Source organism: Monopterus albus, unplaced genomic scaffold (assembly GCF_001952655.1).
Source record: "Monopterus albus unplaced genomic scaffold, M_albus_1.0 scaffold7.1, whole genome shotgun sequence".
Classification (NCBI taxonomy): Eukaryota; Metazoa; Chordata; class Actinopteri; order Synbranchiformes; family Synbranchidae; genus Monopterus; species Monopterus albus.
In genome coordinates this window covers 3,474,186-3,491,029 of record NW_018127887.1, presented here as the reverse complement: position 1 = coordinate 3,491,029, position 16,844 = coordinate 3,474,186, and the positions used below count along the sequence as shown (strand labels likewise).

Here is a 16,844-nt window from a genome sequence, read left to right as displayed (position 1 = left end):
TATTATAAAACCATTTTTAAAGGTGCATAAAGTTTATGATATATAGTTATGTTTCTAAAGTAATCTGTATCCTCAATGATGTAACCTGAAGATCAGGATATGTGTACACTTACTTCTAAGAAATATATAGGATAAACCCCTATATATTTGATGACATACAGTATGTCATTACAATTATGCCGTGTGTAGCAGGGAGTGACAACAGTTTTCAAAGAATTCAAAACAGCAACATAGAAGAGTTATGAAAGAAACGCTTGTATTTTCATCTGACACTTCAGGCCAAGTAACAGTTACAGGTAACTTTTGTAATCAGCTTACAGATCCAAATCTGATTCAAGTTAGCAGTGTTATTACGTGCCTTTTGGTGTAGTCAGATAGTTTTCCATCAAAAACAGTAAGACAATACAGGGAACATATAACATTAAACATCAAACAAAGTGAATACAATAATCATCTTAGCCTCTTATTTCCATAACTCTGTTTAGAAGAGATGGATGTGGCACTGTACATAATTGCTCAAATAATACAAAAGATTGGCACCAGAAAACAGTGATACTTTATAGATGTGCAAAGGAGAGATTCTTTGTCTACTTTCAGTTCCTTTTTCCCATTGTAATTCATATTTAAGTCACAAGGCAGCACCCTGAAGTAGCCACGCTTCTCTGTAGCAAACATCTCCTGCACATGCACATGTAAAAGAATCTAAATCAAAAACAAGCACTAGTAAAATGAGTGGGAAACACCACAACTGACAACTCTCTCATGCAGGTCTTCTTGGCTAGGTTTGGCTCCTTTGGTATAGCGACCACAGTGTATCTACTGTATCATGGTCCTCTTCTTTCTTGTTACTTTTCATCTAAAGCCTGTTTCAGCTTCCACAGTCCCAAATCCACCTCTCCCTCAGCAGTAGTAGTGTTCCTGGGCATGTTGACAAAGCCAGTATTTCTCTGGGCTCCTGACTGAGTTGTATAGTTTCAGCTTTAAGCTCACGGAGCAAGTAGTCCATTGTTTTAGTGTTGTTGCTCATTGAGTTGCTACAATGGTTCTAGAGCAGATAAGTTCCAACTGTGTGACTGTGTCAGTCTTTGACTAGCCTGTAAATATGATGCTGCGCACCGTGCTCACTAGTGGACACCTCAAAGACATAGGCTATGCACAGCAGGGTCTCCAGTGTGTCCCTGTTAGTCACCACCTGTAGACAAACACAGAAGGTCCTGTTCAGTCATACCAAGATAAAAAACCTACCTAACCTTGGTTACTTTTAAAAATCATCCTACCCACAGTTAGAAAAAACAAACTGCAATGCTGACATTGAATTTGATGTATTCACTGCTATAATTGAAATGTGTTTTGCTTCCTCAGTAGAGCAGAAGAGACTCGGTATTTAAACAATCATAAGGCTCTCAAGTGAAATCCAGACAAACCCTAATGGGATTGGGTCAGATAAGTTGTAAAAATGCACAGAAATCAAATGAATTCAAGTAGTCGTTGTGCACAGAAATCAAATGAATTCAAGTAGTTGTTGTGCAGGAGCGACCTCCATCACCTAGGCAATGGACAACATGAGCACCTTATTTGGCAGTTAGTAAAATCATAATATCAGCTTAACATAACATAATTAAAAATAAAATGTGAAGGTTACTAAATAACACATAACACACTTTAAACTAATGATGAATAATACATGATACATGATCTCTATGGCTGATAACACAGCAGGACAAGCACAAAACAAGCACACAACATCACCATTCATAATGCTTAACTGCACTGCATTGAATACAACACTGACAACAGGAGGCATATTGATCATTGTGCCTTGAATTGTGGCATATGTGCACATGTACTGCATCTGTATGTGTGTGTGTGCCTGCCTGTGTCTGTGTATGTGTGCATATCTGTTTAGGAGCTGTTCATGGCTAATATGAACTAAATCAACCCATTGAGAAACCTAATTACATGCTGTCATGTAGTTGTCAGTGTGGGCTCAATATGGTCATTGTCCCTTGGCCAGTAGGAATGCAGCCCCCAGTGGAAGGGACACCAGTGGGTTTGAATCCTGATGTTGAGGACTATTTTGTTACTATGGTGAAACACCACTCTATTCATTTCCCTGTGTCCACTTTCTGACACAGAGTCATTGAGAAAAGTCCAACTTACGACCAAAATAGGGAAAAACATGTTTTAACTCTGCAAGAGTTACTGAAACATTACTGTTCCTAGACAGTGAAGAAAGTCTGCCTGCTGTTAATGGTCTATCAGTTATCCAAAGGAAATATCACAGTACAGCCATATTTGTTTAAAAACCAAACAGTCTTCTTGTATCATACCCTTTACAATAGTGGGATTCCTGCAAATAAACACTTTGAATTTTAAAGAAAGTGCTTGCACACATACTGAACGTCCACATGGCCCTGTCCGCTTTATCAGCTAAGAATGGCATCAAAGGAATTAGATGAATGATGAAGGACAGTGAATGTGTGGCAGACAAAGACTTTTATCCAGATTTAGTTAAGTCAAGATAATCTTTATAAAGACACCATAAGCAGTATTTTATGAGCAGGGATATCACAATGAAGTTAATATAATCAGCTGAAACCAACAGTGAATGGGATGGACTGTTGCTACAGTATTCCTTAAGGCTTCGCAAATAATTCTTAAAGCAATTATTTGGCATTTTAGGAAATACACCGTGCCAGGAGTTAGGTGAGAAGATTGATAACACTCTCAGACTGGTATGCTAAATATGAAGCTACAACCAGCAGCAGGCTGTCTTAGTGTAGAATGAGGACTGACAACAGGGCTTAGGGTTATAACATTGCTAACCTTGTATTGTCACGCTACAACTACAGCCTCTGTACACACATGCAGTATATTGTATAGTCTTGATTACTTTATGTACCTGTAGGATCGTGAAGTTTTCCAGTACGCTGTTCATCATGTATTTCTCTGGCAGGTGTTTAAGTTTGTGGATGAAGTTGATCATGTATTCACATAACGGGGAACGGTGGATCCGAAACACATAGCGCCCATTCTCAAAACGTGCATACTCCGTCTAGAAAAACAAATTCAATATACTATAAAAACATGCCATGTATGAGAGTGCACAGTATACAGTACAACAAAACTGAGTGCAGAGAAAGCTGTGGTGTTCACACATTCTTTTATGGCCTTGTTATTGTAATTAGCCTTAACTGGAAATTACAGCTGCAATCACCTTGCTGCGATGATCACAGGTAAATTGGCTTTTGTTGCAGTGGTCACATGTGTACTCATTTTTATTGCATCGAGTTTGGGGTCCATATTTTTTATGTAATCTGTCTAACATGTTCTTAATTTAATAGATTACAATCACATACCCAACACTTAAATCATACAATTATTGTACAATGATACTGTGCAAGTGTGAATTATTTAATATTTTAGTGATATTCCACTCGGGGTGTATTTACTTTTGTTGTATAGAGTATGTAAGACCATGTGGAAAGAGAATTTAAAGTGCAGTGAATGCAATAAAAATACAGTGATGCATACTCCACTGTTAACTCATGTAGATGTTTTGGATATGAAGACTCATGTGATAAGATGTAAAATGTATAATATAATATAATATACCTAATGCAGTATGTGCCATGCTAGATAAGACAATAAACATATTTATTATGACAACTGTAATCAAATGATGAAGCCATTAAATATTATCAGGTGGTCTACTAAGGCAGATGGTTCTACCAAGGGACAGGGGATTTGTGTGTATGTGTTTATATTGTACAATCCATCAGCAAGGGGTGGGGGCAGGGCCACTACTGTGTCTAGTTAATGGGAAGCATAACAGTTAGTCATGCCAGAGAGATTTGTGAATCACGTCAGTTTCCTGACCACGGATCAGTGGTAATTGGCTGGAATCCATCTCTCCACCAACAGCAGTTATTCACTCCTCTGGGTGATAATAGTAGTTTGCTGATGTGGTCATGACCTCTTCATGTTGAAATATCACATTTATCAAACAATGATGCAAACCTCTTGAATTGTAGTCACATACTGTAAAGTGCACAGGCTGCTGTTGATCATGGAAGGAACTTTGCTATGCCCAAATGCATTTTCTACTAAATGTACACACACGTTATGTAAATCTACAAATATATCAATATGAAGGGTATTACTATAAATGTTATTAACTGCATTTATAACAAAAATTAACAGATACAAATAATGGTGAAAAAAAAAATTAAGCAAATACATGAAGAAATCTCTCACCAAAGTTTCCATTGTAAATCACTTAAAAATGCTGTATAAATTTCTGTATTATCAATGTCTTAAACCCACAGAAACTTGAATTCCCAGCCTTAGTTTTTGATAAACGCTCAATTTTAGCATATTTTCATGTAAATATTATAATTACATATTATCACATGTAAATAAACACATTGCAAAGGGAGAGGCAGTACATTTTGTCAGTCCTGAGCAGGGCTGCCTGTATGAAGCCGAAAGGAAAAACCAAGAGTAAAAGCGTCTTTCATCTTGATTGTGCTTATTAGACAGTAGGTGAACACTATAAAACAAGCAGGATTGCTGTCTTTTCAGTGTCAAATGATGAGGAAAGATGGTCACAGAGGAGAGAAAATGTAGTGATGAAAAATGAGTAGTATTTTATAATAAATTTAGGCTAAGTGTCTGACCTCCAGTCTATTCTAGTCTAAATTTACACATGTGAAAATGGTATACAATAAGCTCAAGTCTTACCTCCACTTTCTCCACCACCTGCTTGCCAAAGGAGCAGACTTTGGTGGATGAGGTGATAATCATGTTTTCAGAGCTCTCATACTGACTGGAAACACCATAAAAGAAGCTGCTGTCATCCTGCAGGTTTACACTAAGGTCCGCCTAGAGAGAAGAAACAGACAGCATGTCAGGATCTGTAAGTCTGACCCAGAAGGAGTCAGCCTAGTGATGCATGTATGAGGATTTGTTGTTCTTCTCAGTAAGACATAACGCCTTTCAAGTGGACATACTGTATGTGCTGCACTACACTGCTCCTACTGGGCACCCAGAGTCTCAAGTGTATAAAGTAGTCAGGATCTACTTTTCCATCTGAGAAAGACATATCAAGAAGTATTATAGCTCAACAAAGCTTGACTGTGATTCTCTGTAAAGCCTTGTGTAATTTGGTCACATCCAGTCTCCTAATTTCCAAGGTGCCAAGTGTCTGTGTGTGTGTGTGTGTGTGTGTGTGTGTTATTTTGCAAGACAGAAACACATGACTTTGATTTCTGATTTAAGGTGCATTCAATTGGCATTGTGTTTACTGCATTCATAAGAAAGGTCCATTTGAACAAGCCACCCAACTGGAAATGTTCTGATAGAGATCACGGGTTGTGATATACTATATGCTGTGACATAATAAAAAATGTTGGAGCTCATAGTTAGAATCAAATAACTTTTTACATTTTTAAACTAATATTTATTCCTAAGCATGGTAACGAAACACGGAAAACAAAATCCTACACAATTTTTGCAAAAAAGAAACAAAGCTACATCGATTTTGTGTCGTCAGCTACCTGGAAACAACTTAAACCACTTGAAGCCTGAGTATCTTTGGACAGTACCTGAAACCTATGTTGAAAATATGACCTTATAAGTTCAATTTAAAGGCAGCCAAGGTTCATGTTCATTCTTTCTCAGGTGAATGCAGATTCACCAACCTCTGATCTTCCCACTAGTTTGAATTGAGGCAACTATAATCTAATTTGGGATCAGACTGAGGTGCTGTCTCCTCCGTCAGACAGCTGGACTGTTTTACCTTTTCCCCTGTCGGGTTCTTGTCTCCTAATGGGCCATTGAGACACCGCTCAGCCTCCTCTCATCTCTTCATCACCCCGTTCATCTTCATCCCTGGCTCATGTAATTCCTCTATTTGTCTTCATCCCTAGGGCCTAGTGACCCTCTCCGAACCGCCATTCCCTGCTTCCCTAACAGCCTGCGAGGGAATTCATCCAATTACAATCAGCAGCATGCAATTGGCTGATTAGATCATTGTGGGCAGGCTGGCTGTGTAACAATTTAGCAGAGCCAGCTCAAATCGGATTCCCTCGGCACTTCAAAGGCGTGAGACAATCCGTTAGGACAGGGCCACAGGCGCTGAGGGGGTGAGGAGGACGGTGGGGAGAGGGGCATGGCAGCCAGTGGCGGACAGGGGTGTTTGCTGGAAATTCAATCTAGAATGCCACAGCTTTGGAGGCGGGCCAACCGCCTGTCACTGTCACCATGCCAACCTGCACCTCAGTACACCCCCGAGTCATGACCTGCCACATGGCTATGTCACTGCAGCAACATCAGCTAGGCTCCGTTCATCTTTTACAATAGTGTAAATTAGATTATTTTATCTTTAGATGTGGTGAGGATTTCATTTTGCTTATTCTCATGGCCAAGAGCATCTTTGCTGTGTATTTTTTTCAGTATGGGTGTTGAAATGTCCAGCTGTTTTGTAGCATTTCTACGTTTTGCCATGGATGCCTTAAGAATTGGAGGTCCCCCTTGGGATAGAATAAGATGAACAGACTGAGAGGGAACAGTATTATGAGCTTGTTTTCCTCTAGTGCCGAGTTGCACATGTCATAACTGTTGGCCCTACTAGGCACTGGCATGAATCAAGAGAGTAATATTTAATTGACGAATGAGTTGTTGTCATGCCACCCACCATTTCTCTGCCATCCCTTTCTCTTGTTCACAATGTCTGTGTCCCTATTATTATTACTTGCTTTTTCTTGCCTCTTTTTTCCTCTGTAATACATGGTAGAACTACTCATCCCCTCTTTCTCCTCACCCCTGAGTCAAATGCCGCAGCTCGTCCAGCTGCTCTTTCCAGGGATTGGAGAAGACTACTTCCAATATGCATCACTCACCAATGTCTTCTATCTCTCCACAATAAATAATGTGGCAGTCGAACATATGAGAAGGGTAGTGCCCCACATACAAAGCCATCTGGTAGCATGACATTTCCAGGCGGCACTTTGAACTTGACATTGACAGTCTTTGGCCCTCCTAACCACAGTAGCTCAAACTATATTATATATCTGCTTTGCAAGTCACCAGTGGCCTCTATGCAACACAACTTTAACCCATGGATTGACCCATCAAGTTTTTAAACCGGTCAGAGTGAAACATTTCCAGTTATTACTCTCATGATTGCTAACATGTTTCACAGTGTGTCTCAGTAATGAAGATGAGGGATTGTCATTATGTGTCCACCAGTCCATCCAACCTCCAACCTTGGAACACCCAACCACAGTAGTTAAAGGATCCACATTACTGCTAAGAACCTGTGATTGTTTGTCATCTTTTCTTATTTGGAACGCCATGCTTTTCAAACCTGCAAAACACTGTTTTGTGAAATGTGAAGACTGATCCCTAACACTGTTTGATCAGGTTTGCAGTGGCAGGTGAATGCTGATCTGTTCCACTAATTTGTTCTTACTGTAAAGTCAACATTCCAATAAAAATAAAAAGCAGAAAATCATGTAGAATATACCACAGATTCTTACTAAAGGTTTAGCTGCAGATGAGTTGACCTTTCCAGAACTTTTGGAATTAAGTTACTTCAGAGTTAAAGTCCTTTTCAAGAGGTGTTTATATTTTATATGTGTAGATGGAAGAACCCCGAGGTAAACAAGAGGGTGGGGTTTGTAACTGTGTACGTGTTGTGCTTGACACAAATACCAAAGGTCTTGTCCTGAGGTAAAGCAAGGTAGTAAGATCAGAGAAATGAACAAAGTGGACGTGTCCAATTATACCCGATTCTCCCTGTTTCTCTCTCTCTCTCTCTCTCTCTCTCTCTCTCTCCCCTCCAAATCATTTTTTATACTCACTTTCAAGTTAACTTGCATTGTTTCAATGCAAAATCACACACAATCCTCAATCTGTCTGCATCTTAAGTTGACTTTGTCATAATGCTTCACTCTCTCATCTCTCTCAGTGTGCGTTGGGTGTTTCTCTGTGTGTATGTTTTGGAGGGGCTTATCTATAAATAAAGATATTGGAGGGTGTATGAGGGTTGGACTCAGTCTAATAGTGTGGAGACAGGTGCCTGGGCTCACATTTCCCCTAGTGAAAGATCAGGCCTGCCACTCTCCTCGAGGCTGCTGTCACACACAGTCACACACACACACACACACATATATCACAGATATATACAAATACACGCATGTCAAATCCATGCTGTGCAGCAATGTCCTTTTTGCTAGCATGTAAATCACCAATCAAGTCACGGGAGCAATGACTTTCCATTCATTCTAGGCCTAAAATCACACTTAAATTCCTTTAACTCCACTGATTAAGGCATCACAATACAGTTAACACTGCTAGTCCTTCAACAACTAACAGACACTGCAAAACATTAACAAGAGCATTCACTGAGCCCTCACTTCACCTTTATTCTTGCAAAGTATTATATGCTCTGATGATGTATGAAACCACACAGATTGTCAAACTACAGTATATATAAATGAGTCTGAATTAAAATGAGTGGTTTTTAATTAACTGAAAGAATGAAAGTGAACTTAGAGAAACTAGATTGAAATGAAAGGGAAAGAAAAGAGAGTGAATGAACTGTGAACTGAACTGGACTTCTCCAAAAAAAAAAAACATCCTTACCCAAAACTTGACGAGAAAGAAAGCATTGTGTGGGCCTTTGTCAAAAAGTTCATTCAAGCCTCCTTTCTTCTCTGGGAACTTGTCGTAGATCTGCCTGATGTCCACTGACTCCAAATAGGGATCACTGTAGCTCGGGTTAGACTGGCCAATATGCACAAACAGGTGCTTGTTGAACTGAAGAGACAAAAGTGCATATCAGGAGATGAGCAGAGCCAAAACTGTCAAATGCCCAATTTGCTAAATATCCATTAACACCAAGTGCACACTCAGGCACTCCAGGACATGTGTCACATTGGGCCTGCTGTTCCATTGCATCATATATAATGTAATTTCCTATCAGCTGTCTTATGGGTTCCACACTTTCCCCCCCCTCTTTTGCCAGTCATTATGGTGTGATGTGCTGTTGTATATACAGTATACTTTAACAGGATTCAGCCTACAACCTTTGTGAGTTGCTGTCATACCAAAGATTGAAGAATTAGGCCACAATATCAAGCCTTTTTCAACACATCTGTTTCCTTCGATTTTCAGTTAAAAGACCTTTGGGTAATATTACTCTGTATCATTTTACTGTATTGAGCAGTGTGTTTGCTTGTTTTACAGCTGTGTAGATGATGATGATGATGATGATGATGATGATGAATCTTTGAATTTTGGCTCTTTGAACCTCTTCATCTGCTTTATTTCAGTAAAATAAACATTGGTGAAGAGGGCAAAACACTTTTGGTTCATAGATAAGACAAAGTCATCTCTATTCTTGTCTGCTTACAGTCTCTGGGTCTTGAGGTTGCTCCAGGAAGGCAGAGAACTCCAGCATTCGCAGCTTGGAGCTGGCAATACTTCTACCCAGCCAAGGGGGGGCACCAGGAGACATAGACAGCCCTGCGGTGCTTTCATAACCTGCAGACATGAGGGCAGTCAGTACATAGATATATGGTTTGAGTGTGACAAAGTAAAAGTTGAAAATGCAGCAATAGTGCAGTTATTTCTTTGAGCTTTGTGTGAGCTCTATATCATAAGCCTGGTCGTCTCCGCGCTTTGCTGGCATGACAGCCTTCTGTCAACACAGCAGGAGGAAGAAAAAACACCCACCTGTTAAGGGGGCCGGGCCGGATGCTTGTATGGCATAACTCTGTTGGGAGAAGGGCTTAATGCTGGAGAGACGAGACAGACAGGAGAGGGAGAGGTATGTTACGCACAGTCTCAGCCTCATGGACCCATCTCACATACTAATTGGACCAGTTGACCTCTAAAGACGCAGGTGGAAGAGTGGTTTGGTGAATGTCAGACAGCTGAAGACTTTTATTTATAATTGTACTGATATGTTTTCATTTGTTCTGAGATTCATTCCCTGACTGAAACGTATCTGATGGTTAGTAAGCTGATCTCATGAAAACAAATTACGGATTGATACCGTTGCACTACACAGTTTAAAAATGGCTACTTACTCTTCATGGCCTCCTGGCTGTCCTGTAAGTGCCCCGTGCCAAAACTAGGAAACGCAAAACAAACAAACAAAAAAAGGATATAAATATGTATATATACTGAATTTACATAGAAGAACAGCAGTCACAAGATAAAAATAACCCAACAACCAAGGAAATGATGGACATGTTGCAGTATGTAGTGATGGAAATACTGGCATTAAAACTGCATATCTTGGGATGAAGTCAAAGGCATTGCTTTTATGAATGTGGCTTTGTCTTTCTAGTTAATCTGATTTTATAGGGGAGAGTGGTCAGGGACTCACCCCACCGGTAGTGGGATAAGCTGGTCTAGACAGGCCCTGGAGAGCCATCTTGTTCGGGAAGGCTGTGGGTGAGATGATCTGGGCTGAGGACATGGTGGCCATACTCTGCAGAGCTTTGTCTTTGGCAGCCTGGTCCTACAAAATGGGACAGAGAGTGATCGGACTCCATTTAAGTCAGTGTCCCACTTCAATGGTAACACAAGGAGAGCCCTAAAAGGGTAAATGAAAGACTGAGGCTAGCTTGCATCACCCGTGAATCTCTGCCAGACAGAGCGCTAAAAAGAAGGTGATATTACAGTCGAGTTTATTGTTTTGGCATGGGCAAGACAGTGATGACAAGTAGATTCTGTTGGAGGTCATACTGCAAGACGTGGCAGGTAACAGAGTTATATGTTAAAAAACACCTAACAATGGTATCAAAACTACTAAATGCTGATGCAATTAGAGTTTACAATATGAGAAAGCAAGGAAATTGCCTTTCCTGTGCTGTACTGCAAAGTGATACACCTCTTGTTTTTGAATCCACTCCTTCAGCAGTTTCCATACCGCACAGGACTACAAGGACTTGCCACCCAGCCCTCATGGGCAAGGCCATACGGTGCATTCTTTTTCCCAGAACTGGCCAACACAAGGGCATAGCTGAAATATGGGGGTACATGTGGTAGGGATCTCAGTTACACCAAAGACGTATTTAAAAAGGCCTGTCACAGTGGCCAACCCTGTGACCACTGCTGGGACCTGCCAGCTGAACTCCCATGGCTACTGTCCAACATGAGTCCTGTTGCATACTGTGAGTGCGAGCATGTGAGTGCATGTGGCTGAGAAATGTAAACTGAGAAAGTACTCGGGGTGACAGAGATGTGTAGGCTCTCTGGATACCACACAGCAAAACTTTTATTGAGGTAATACCAAATGTAATACCTGGAAGGAACAATGCAAGGATTAATTTGTTTTCTGACAATTGCATTTGGTTCATCTTGTTCATGCACAGTAAGCCTCGGGCTTCCAGAAATATGTTCACATTTCATCTAAATGTGTCAGCATCCTATTTAAAACTAACATCAATTAGAGAGTGCAATTAAAATAGCCAGTGGTTTGTGTCCTTTGTCTTAATGGAACGTGAATGCATGTCAGTGCAGGGGGCAGGCATGTTGAAATACCTTTTAACAAAACATGAAACTTTATTGGAAGAGAAAATAATATTGAGTAATAATGTTTTCACCCTCTTTCCATCTGCTGCTGCTGCTCAAATTAATTGAAATCACAGTAATGACCACAGCTAAATGGAAGCATCATGATCTAAAGCCAGTATGAGTCCATCTCAAATAAAAAGACAACACACTAATGGCAAGTAACGTGCACAGAGGAGCAGTAGGATTCAAAGATGCTGATTTATAATTATTAATTTGATAAATTCCACATATTTTGAATGTTCTTTTTTTCCTTCAAATCATGTTGTTTCCAAAGTATTTGGTTAATATAAAAAACAGAAAGAAGTTGACTCACGTAGCGTACCTTCAGCTTCACCTGGATCTCTCTGGCTTTCCGTCGTGCTAGAACCTGGATGTGACTGGACACCTGAAAGACACAGACAACATCCCAACGGAGTTAAGCATTTGTTACTGTGTGCCACATTTGAGTGGCATGGTGACTTTATGGTCAGCACTGTTTCTGCTTCACAGTATGAACATCCTGGGCTTCAAACTTGGCCTGGTCCACAGGGGTTTTCAACCTATATGTGTTTACAAGGATTTCCTTCTGGTGTCCCTGTTTCATCCTACATCCTACAAAGCTACTGGCCAAAGATGTGAATGTTTGTCTTTTTGGCATCCTGCCTGCGGTGTACACCTCTCACCCAAGGCCCACTGGGATGCGTTCCAGTCCACAACTGTGCACAGAATGAGTGGGTCTCCAAAACATTAATTTTGTGGAGTGTCAAGATGCTCTTTGGCAAACGTCAGGCACGCAGTGATGTTTTTATTTTCTTTGGAGAGCAGCAGCTTTGCCTGTGGTGTCCTGCCACAGGCACCATGCTCCATGCAACCAGGCACCATGATTTGCATATGACACTGAGAGACCTTTTACAGAGACGTTAACCTGCTCCAGTGATTCCTTTAAGCTTTTAGTTAGGCTCTGGGCTTCTTTTCCTCATTAAGTATTCTGCATTGTGCAGAACTCAGTCGTCTCTATTTATGGACAGTCTGTGTAATTGTGGACTGAGTATCTTCTTATTCTTTAAGAATAATTTGTAACCCTTTCCAGCTTTAAGCAAATCAACAATTACTGGTCATAAGTCTTCTGAGATCTCTTTGTTGCGAGGCATGGTTTACACTGTGAATAGCAAACTGAAAACACTGGTTTGTGTTTTTTAAAAGTCAAAGTAGCTCTAACCCACACCTCCAACCCTTATTTCATTGACTGGACTCCTGCTTTGCTAACTCCTGACTTCCATCAACTTTTGTTGAAGTTATTAGCCTAGGGGCAGTGTTAGGGAAACTACTGCGAAAACACAACTTTACAAGCTACCAATCACTTCACACTGAACAAAGCTGAACTACAGCAAAACTACCATAGGGAAATATCTAGTCTGGTTAACTAAAGCTACTTAGAAAAAGTAGTTCAAACTATTTTGTAATGTAAAAAAAAACAATCAAATGGACAATGCACGAATTTATAACAAAATATAATATAGATGAGTCACATATCAGGAAAAAAAAACAATCCAACTTCCTGGAATAGCCCTCAAACCTAAACATGTCCTGGATGAAAAAAAAAAATCCCATCCAGGCTTTTCACAAGGACAAAATTGCAAGGAATGTTCTATTTAAGTTGTAAATGCCCCAGCATTGTAGGGTCAGCAGCTAACTACACAAAAATGGCAAAAAGTATTTTAATTACTTGAATCACTATGGAAATATGAATGTAGTTCAACTACTAGCAAGTGACTGCAAAATATAGTAAAACTATTAGTTTAATTACATGCAGTTCACTACTCCCTAAAACTGCCTGCTGTTTTTCAACCTACACTGTGAGCATCATTATTTAATATGGACAAAAACAATACAATATTATGAGTAGAGTGCATTTGTTTATGACTGTTACTTGATTGACGATCTGTCCACAGTTTTATACACATGTATACGCAAATGGTGATAATTCCAAAGGGTTTACTCCTTGACTTTAACTAATGAATTGTTTTGAAAAGCAAATTATTACTGAACCATCATTTAATGATTGAATTTACTGTATATTTTAATATAATTAAAAACTGCCCTCTTTCCTACATGACACTGAACCTTTGTTGCTGGTGTCTTCTGTCTCCGTCAGAGCTCCACCCACTTGATTGTCCTTAAGGAGCTGTGCTACACAACAGCCAGTCAGGTTAATGCTGTTGAAGCAGCAACTCTATCACTCCAACCTGTCCCACTGTCCATCTCTGACCCGTCACTGCCGCCCTTCTCTACTCACGTCCACTCATCTCTTTTCATTCCTACACTGACTGCCAGACAACTTAGCATTAGCAGAGACCCTTTTCTTCACATCCATCACTGCCCATACATCAGTCCATCCATATCGAATACCATAGTGAGGATAAAGTTCCAAATCCCTCACCCTTCCCGCCTCAGTCTCCCATCCAGATCACCATATTCCCCAACTTTCTTACCCTTCTAACAAGCAGCAGATCCACAAGGTGGTGAAGAAAGAACACCGACACTTGATCCTATAGCACCTGTGCAGTGGGCCCGGGCCCTAAATCAATCGCCATCCCCTGTTTTCTATGTAGGCGGGAGAGATGGGTCATTTACCCTTTTAGGAGAGTTTGGGGGGTGGGGGGTGGGGGGGCGGCCAGACTGTTGGGACATCACTCAGCAAGACAGGACTTTGTGGAAGGGTTCAAAAATAGGGGCTGCGTCAAATGGCTTTTGCAGACAACTCACCTGCTTCCTGGTCCGTGTCTTCCCTGTGCGAAGTTTGATGTACCGTGCAATCAATTCATTTCGTCCTGTAATGATCCAAAAAACACTGTTTTAGTTTGACAACAATTAACACTTAGTGGAAATTTTCAAGCTCAATGTAATTTTAAATTAATATGACATTAAATGTTTTATTTTGTATTTCCTTTCAAATGTGGAGAGACTTTAATGAATATTAATGTCAAATACTGTAACTACCACTTGTCTTATTGTAAATAGTTATATAAAATAAATGAAAGGAGAATTAATAGGTGAAAGACAACTTGGTCCTTATTTTTAATAAGAATTTAAAATGTACATATCAAAAAAGTCAAAGTAGGTTGCTTAATTACTCTCAAGTAGTGAGACAGAGAAAAGATGAAAATGTATAGACTGCACATATTTATACAAATGGTTGTGTAATGCTGTCATTACTGTCACCATATAATCCAATAAATTACTTAGTTAAAATACATCTGTGTGCACATAAAATATTTGTTTGCATGCATGCACATATAGATAAGTGTGCAAACACACATCCCCATAGCAAGAGTCAAGGCTGTCAAGTGTGTCAACGCTGAAAACTGCAAGTGTAAGTATATCACTAAGTACATACATCTGCCTGTGTGAGAGCTTGCGTCGGTCTCAGGCTGACCCCCCCGAGTGTACACTGAGCTCATATCTCTACAGTGAGTGTGTGTCTGCGTGCTGCTACTGATGACAGACAGGTCACATTGGCAGAGCAGGTGGAGGCTGCAGCCATGCGATCCTCAGACCAGAGTCAGGATAGACATGACATGGGCCGGTGACCAAAGGGTGGCCTGTCTGGTGGGGCCGCCAAGCAGCTGGTGCGTATGTCAATGTGTATGGATTATGCCTTTATGCTGACAGTAAATCTTGGGCTTTCCCCCCATAACCCCCCATAACCCCCCATCGAGAATCTCTGGTTATAGCAGAGGGCAACGGGCATGTGGCTTCTTTCACCTTCTTCTTCAAAAGTAAATCTCGAGTTTAAAGGCTTAAATGAGTAACACTCAACATTCTGGAGCATTATTCACAAATAGTCTGTGAGTTTTTGATGCAAATGTAGGTTTGACAATAAATTATGCGGCTTTAGAGACTATATACTACTGCCATTTACTTGAATTATCAGATAAATTGTTAAATAATAGATTAATGGCAGCTCGGTATTAGAGATCAGACAAACAACACACACTCAAGAGCAGTTACACAGTGTATCACACAACTGTAGCACTCAGGAGAACTCTCACGCTCCCACACAGGGCCCCACACAAATACAAACAAATGCACACACACAAACATACAAGGGTTTGCTAAACTTTGCACTACCTCTTAAACAAGGTCATTTTCCCCTTGGCACCACATCCCCATGTAGATTAACACAGATCTGTCACGACACACACACAACCTGGCTCAAACTCGTCAGACATTCCCTCAAATAGTGATGCTTGGTTCAGACCTCACAACACTCTACAGATGGGCCAATCAGTTTTTTTTAAAGAAAAAGGCTGATGTCCTTCTGAACTCCCATAAAAAATTTCTTCATCCAATAAAAGTGATCGGATTTTATGCAAAATGCAAAACACAGTTTCTCCCCGGTGCTCATGCAAGTCAACTATTCCAGTCTCCACCTTTTAAGGACTCTAAAGACAACTAGCAATGAATTTCCCAAAGAAAAATCACATACTGAGGCTAATGATGTTTAGATGACTTATTACACATTATTTTGGCATTCATATTTGTGCATGCTCTATGGAAGCTTTTATTAAATCATGATCATATAACTTTACCATCCCACACACAATGGCCACACATGATTAGGAGCAAACACTATAGAAATGTGGGACCCACATATCCTGTAAACAGGAGCCAATAATTCAGTGTTCAAGAGCTGCCTGCTGGATTATAGTACCACTATATGTAATCATGATATGCTGAAGACATGTTGTATTTGCTGTTTTTTTTTTTATTATTTAAATAAATGTATGCAAAACTGAATACTGACACTGAGTGGATTATTCTGGTTAAATCAAGTAGTGAAAGTAAAATGAAACTTCAGCATTTGATATTTAAAAAATGGACTCCGAAGCAACACAGAAACTCAAATGGTACAATTGTTAAAAGTGTTCACCTTATACAACACAGTGACATTATCTGTAAATCTGTGAATTAATAAGTGTTGGCTTGGAGGACAAAAGAGGAAAAAGTGGTGGATATTAGTCCTTATAAAGTTCCAGGCCCCTGAAACATGCATTCACACACACATTACCTAGCTGTAAAACTGCTTTTGTGTGAGGTTTATGTGAACTAACCCCCTCTCTCAAATGCTGTCTACTTTAGTTTATACACACTGTCACACACATGCAATAAATATAGACATAAACTCACACATACACACATTCACACACATGGCATTCATTCCATCTCAATCTTATTTTCCTTTCACGGCTGCAACTCCTCAACCGTTTAGT

At 40.1% G+C, this 16,844-nt stretch overlaps 1 protein-coding gene across 1 annotated transcript in view; it reads right to left on the bottom strand.

Moving 5' to 3' along the window:
• Nucleotides 1–257: 257 nt before the first annotated feature.
• Nucleotides 258–16,844, bottom strand: part of tead4 (TEA domain transcription factor 4) — a 34,256-nt gene continuing 17,669 nt past the window's right edge. The window contains exons 3-12 of the mRNA XM_020624255.1: nucleotides 14,338–14,402; nucleotides 11,915–11,977; nucleotides 10,400–10,534; nucleotides 10,098–10,141; nucleotides 9,742–9,803; nucleotides 9,419–9,549; nucleotides 8,650–8,823; nucleotides 4,744–4,884; nucleotides 2,903–3,055; nucleotides 258–1,192 (exon numbers count right to left, since the gene is read on the bottom strand). Of these exons, the coding sequence (XP_020479911.1) occupies nucleotides 1,079–1,192; nucleotides 2,903–3,055; nucleotides 4,744–4,884; nucleotides 8,650–8,823; nucleotides 9,419–9,549; nucleotides 9,742–9,803; nucleotides 10,098–10,141; nucleotides 10,400–10,534; nucleotides 11,915–11,977; nucleotides 14,338–14,402 (1,082 nt within the window). The 3' untranslated portion in view covers nucleotides 258–1,078. The remainder of the gene's footprint in view (nucleotides 1,193–2,902; nucleotides 3,056–4,743; nucleotides 4,885–8,649; nucleotides 8,824–9,418; nucleotides 9,550–9,741; nucleotides 9,804–10,097; nucleotides 10,142–10,399; nucleotides 10,535–11,914; nucleotides 11,978–14,337; nucleotides 14,403–16,844) is intronic.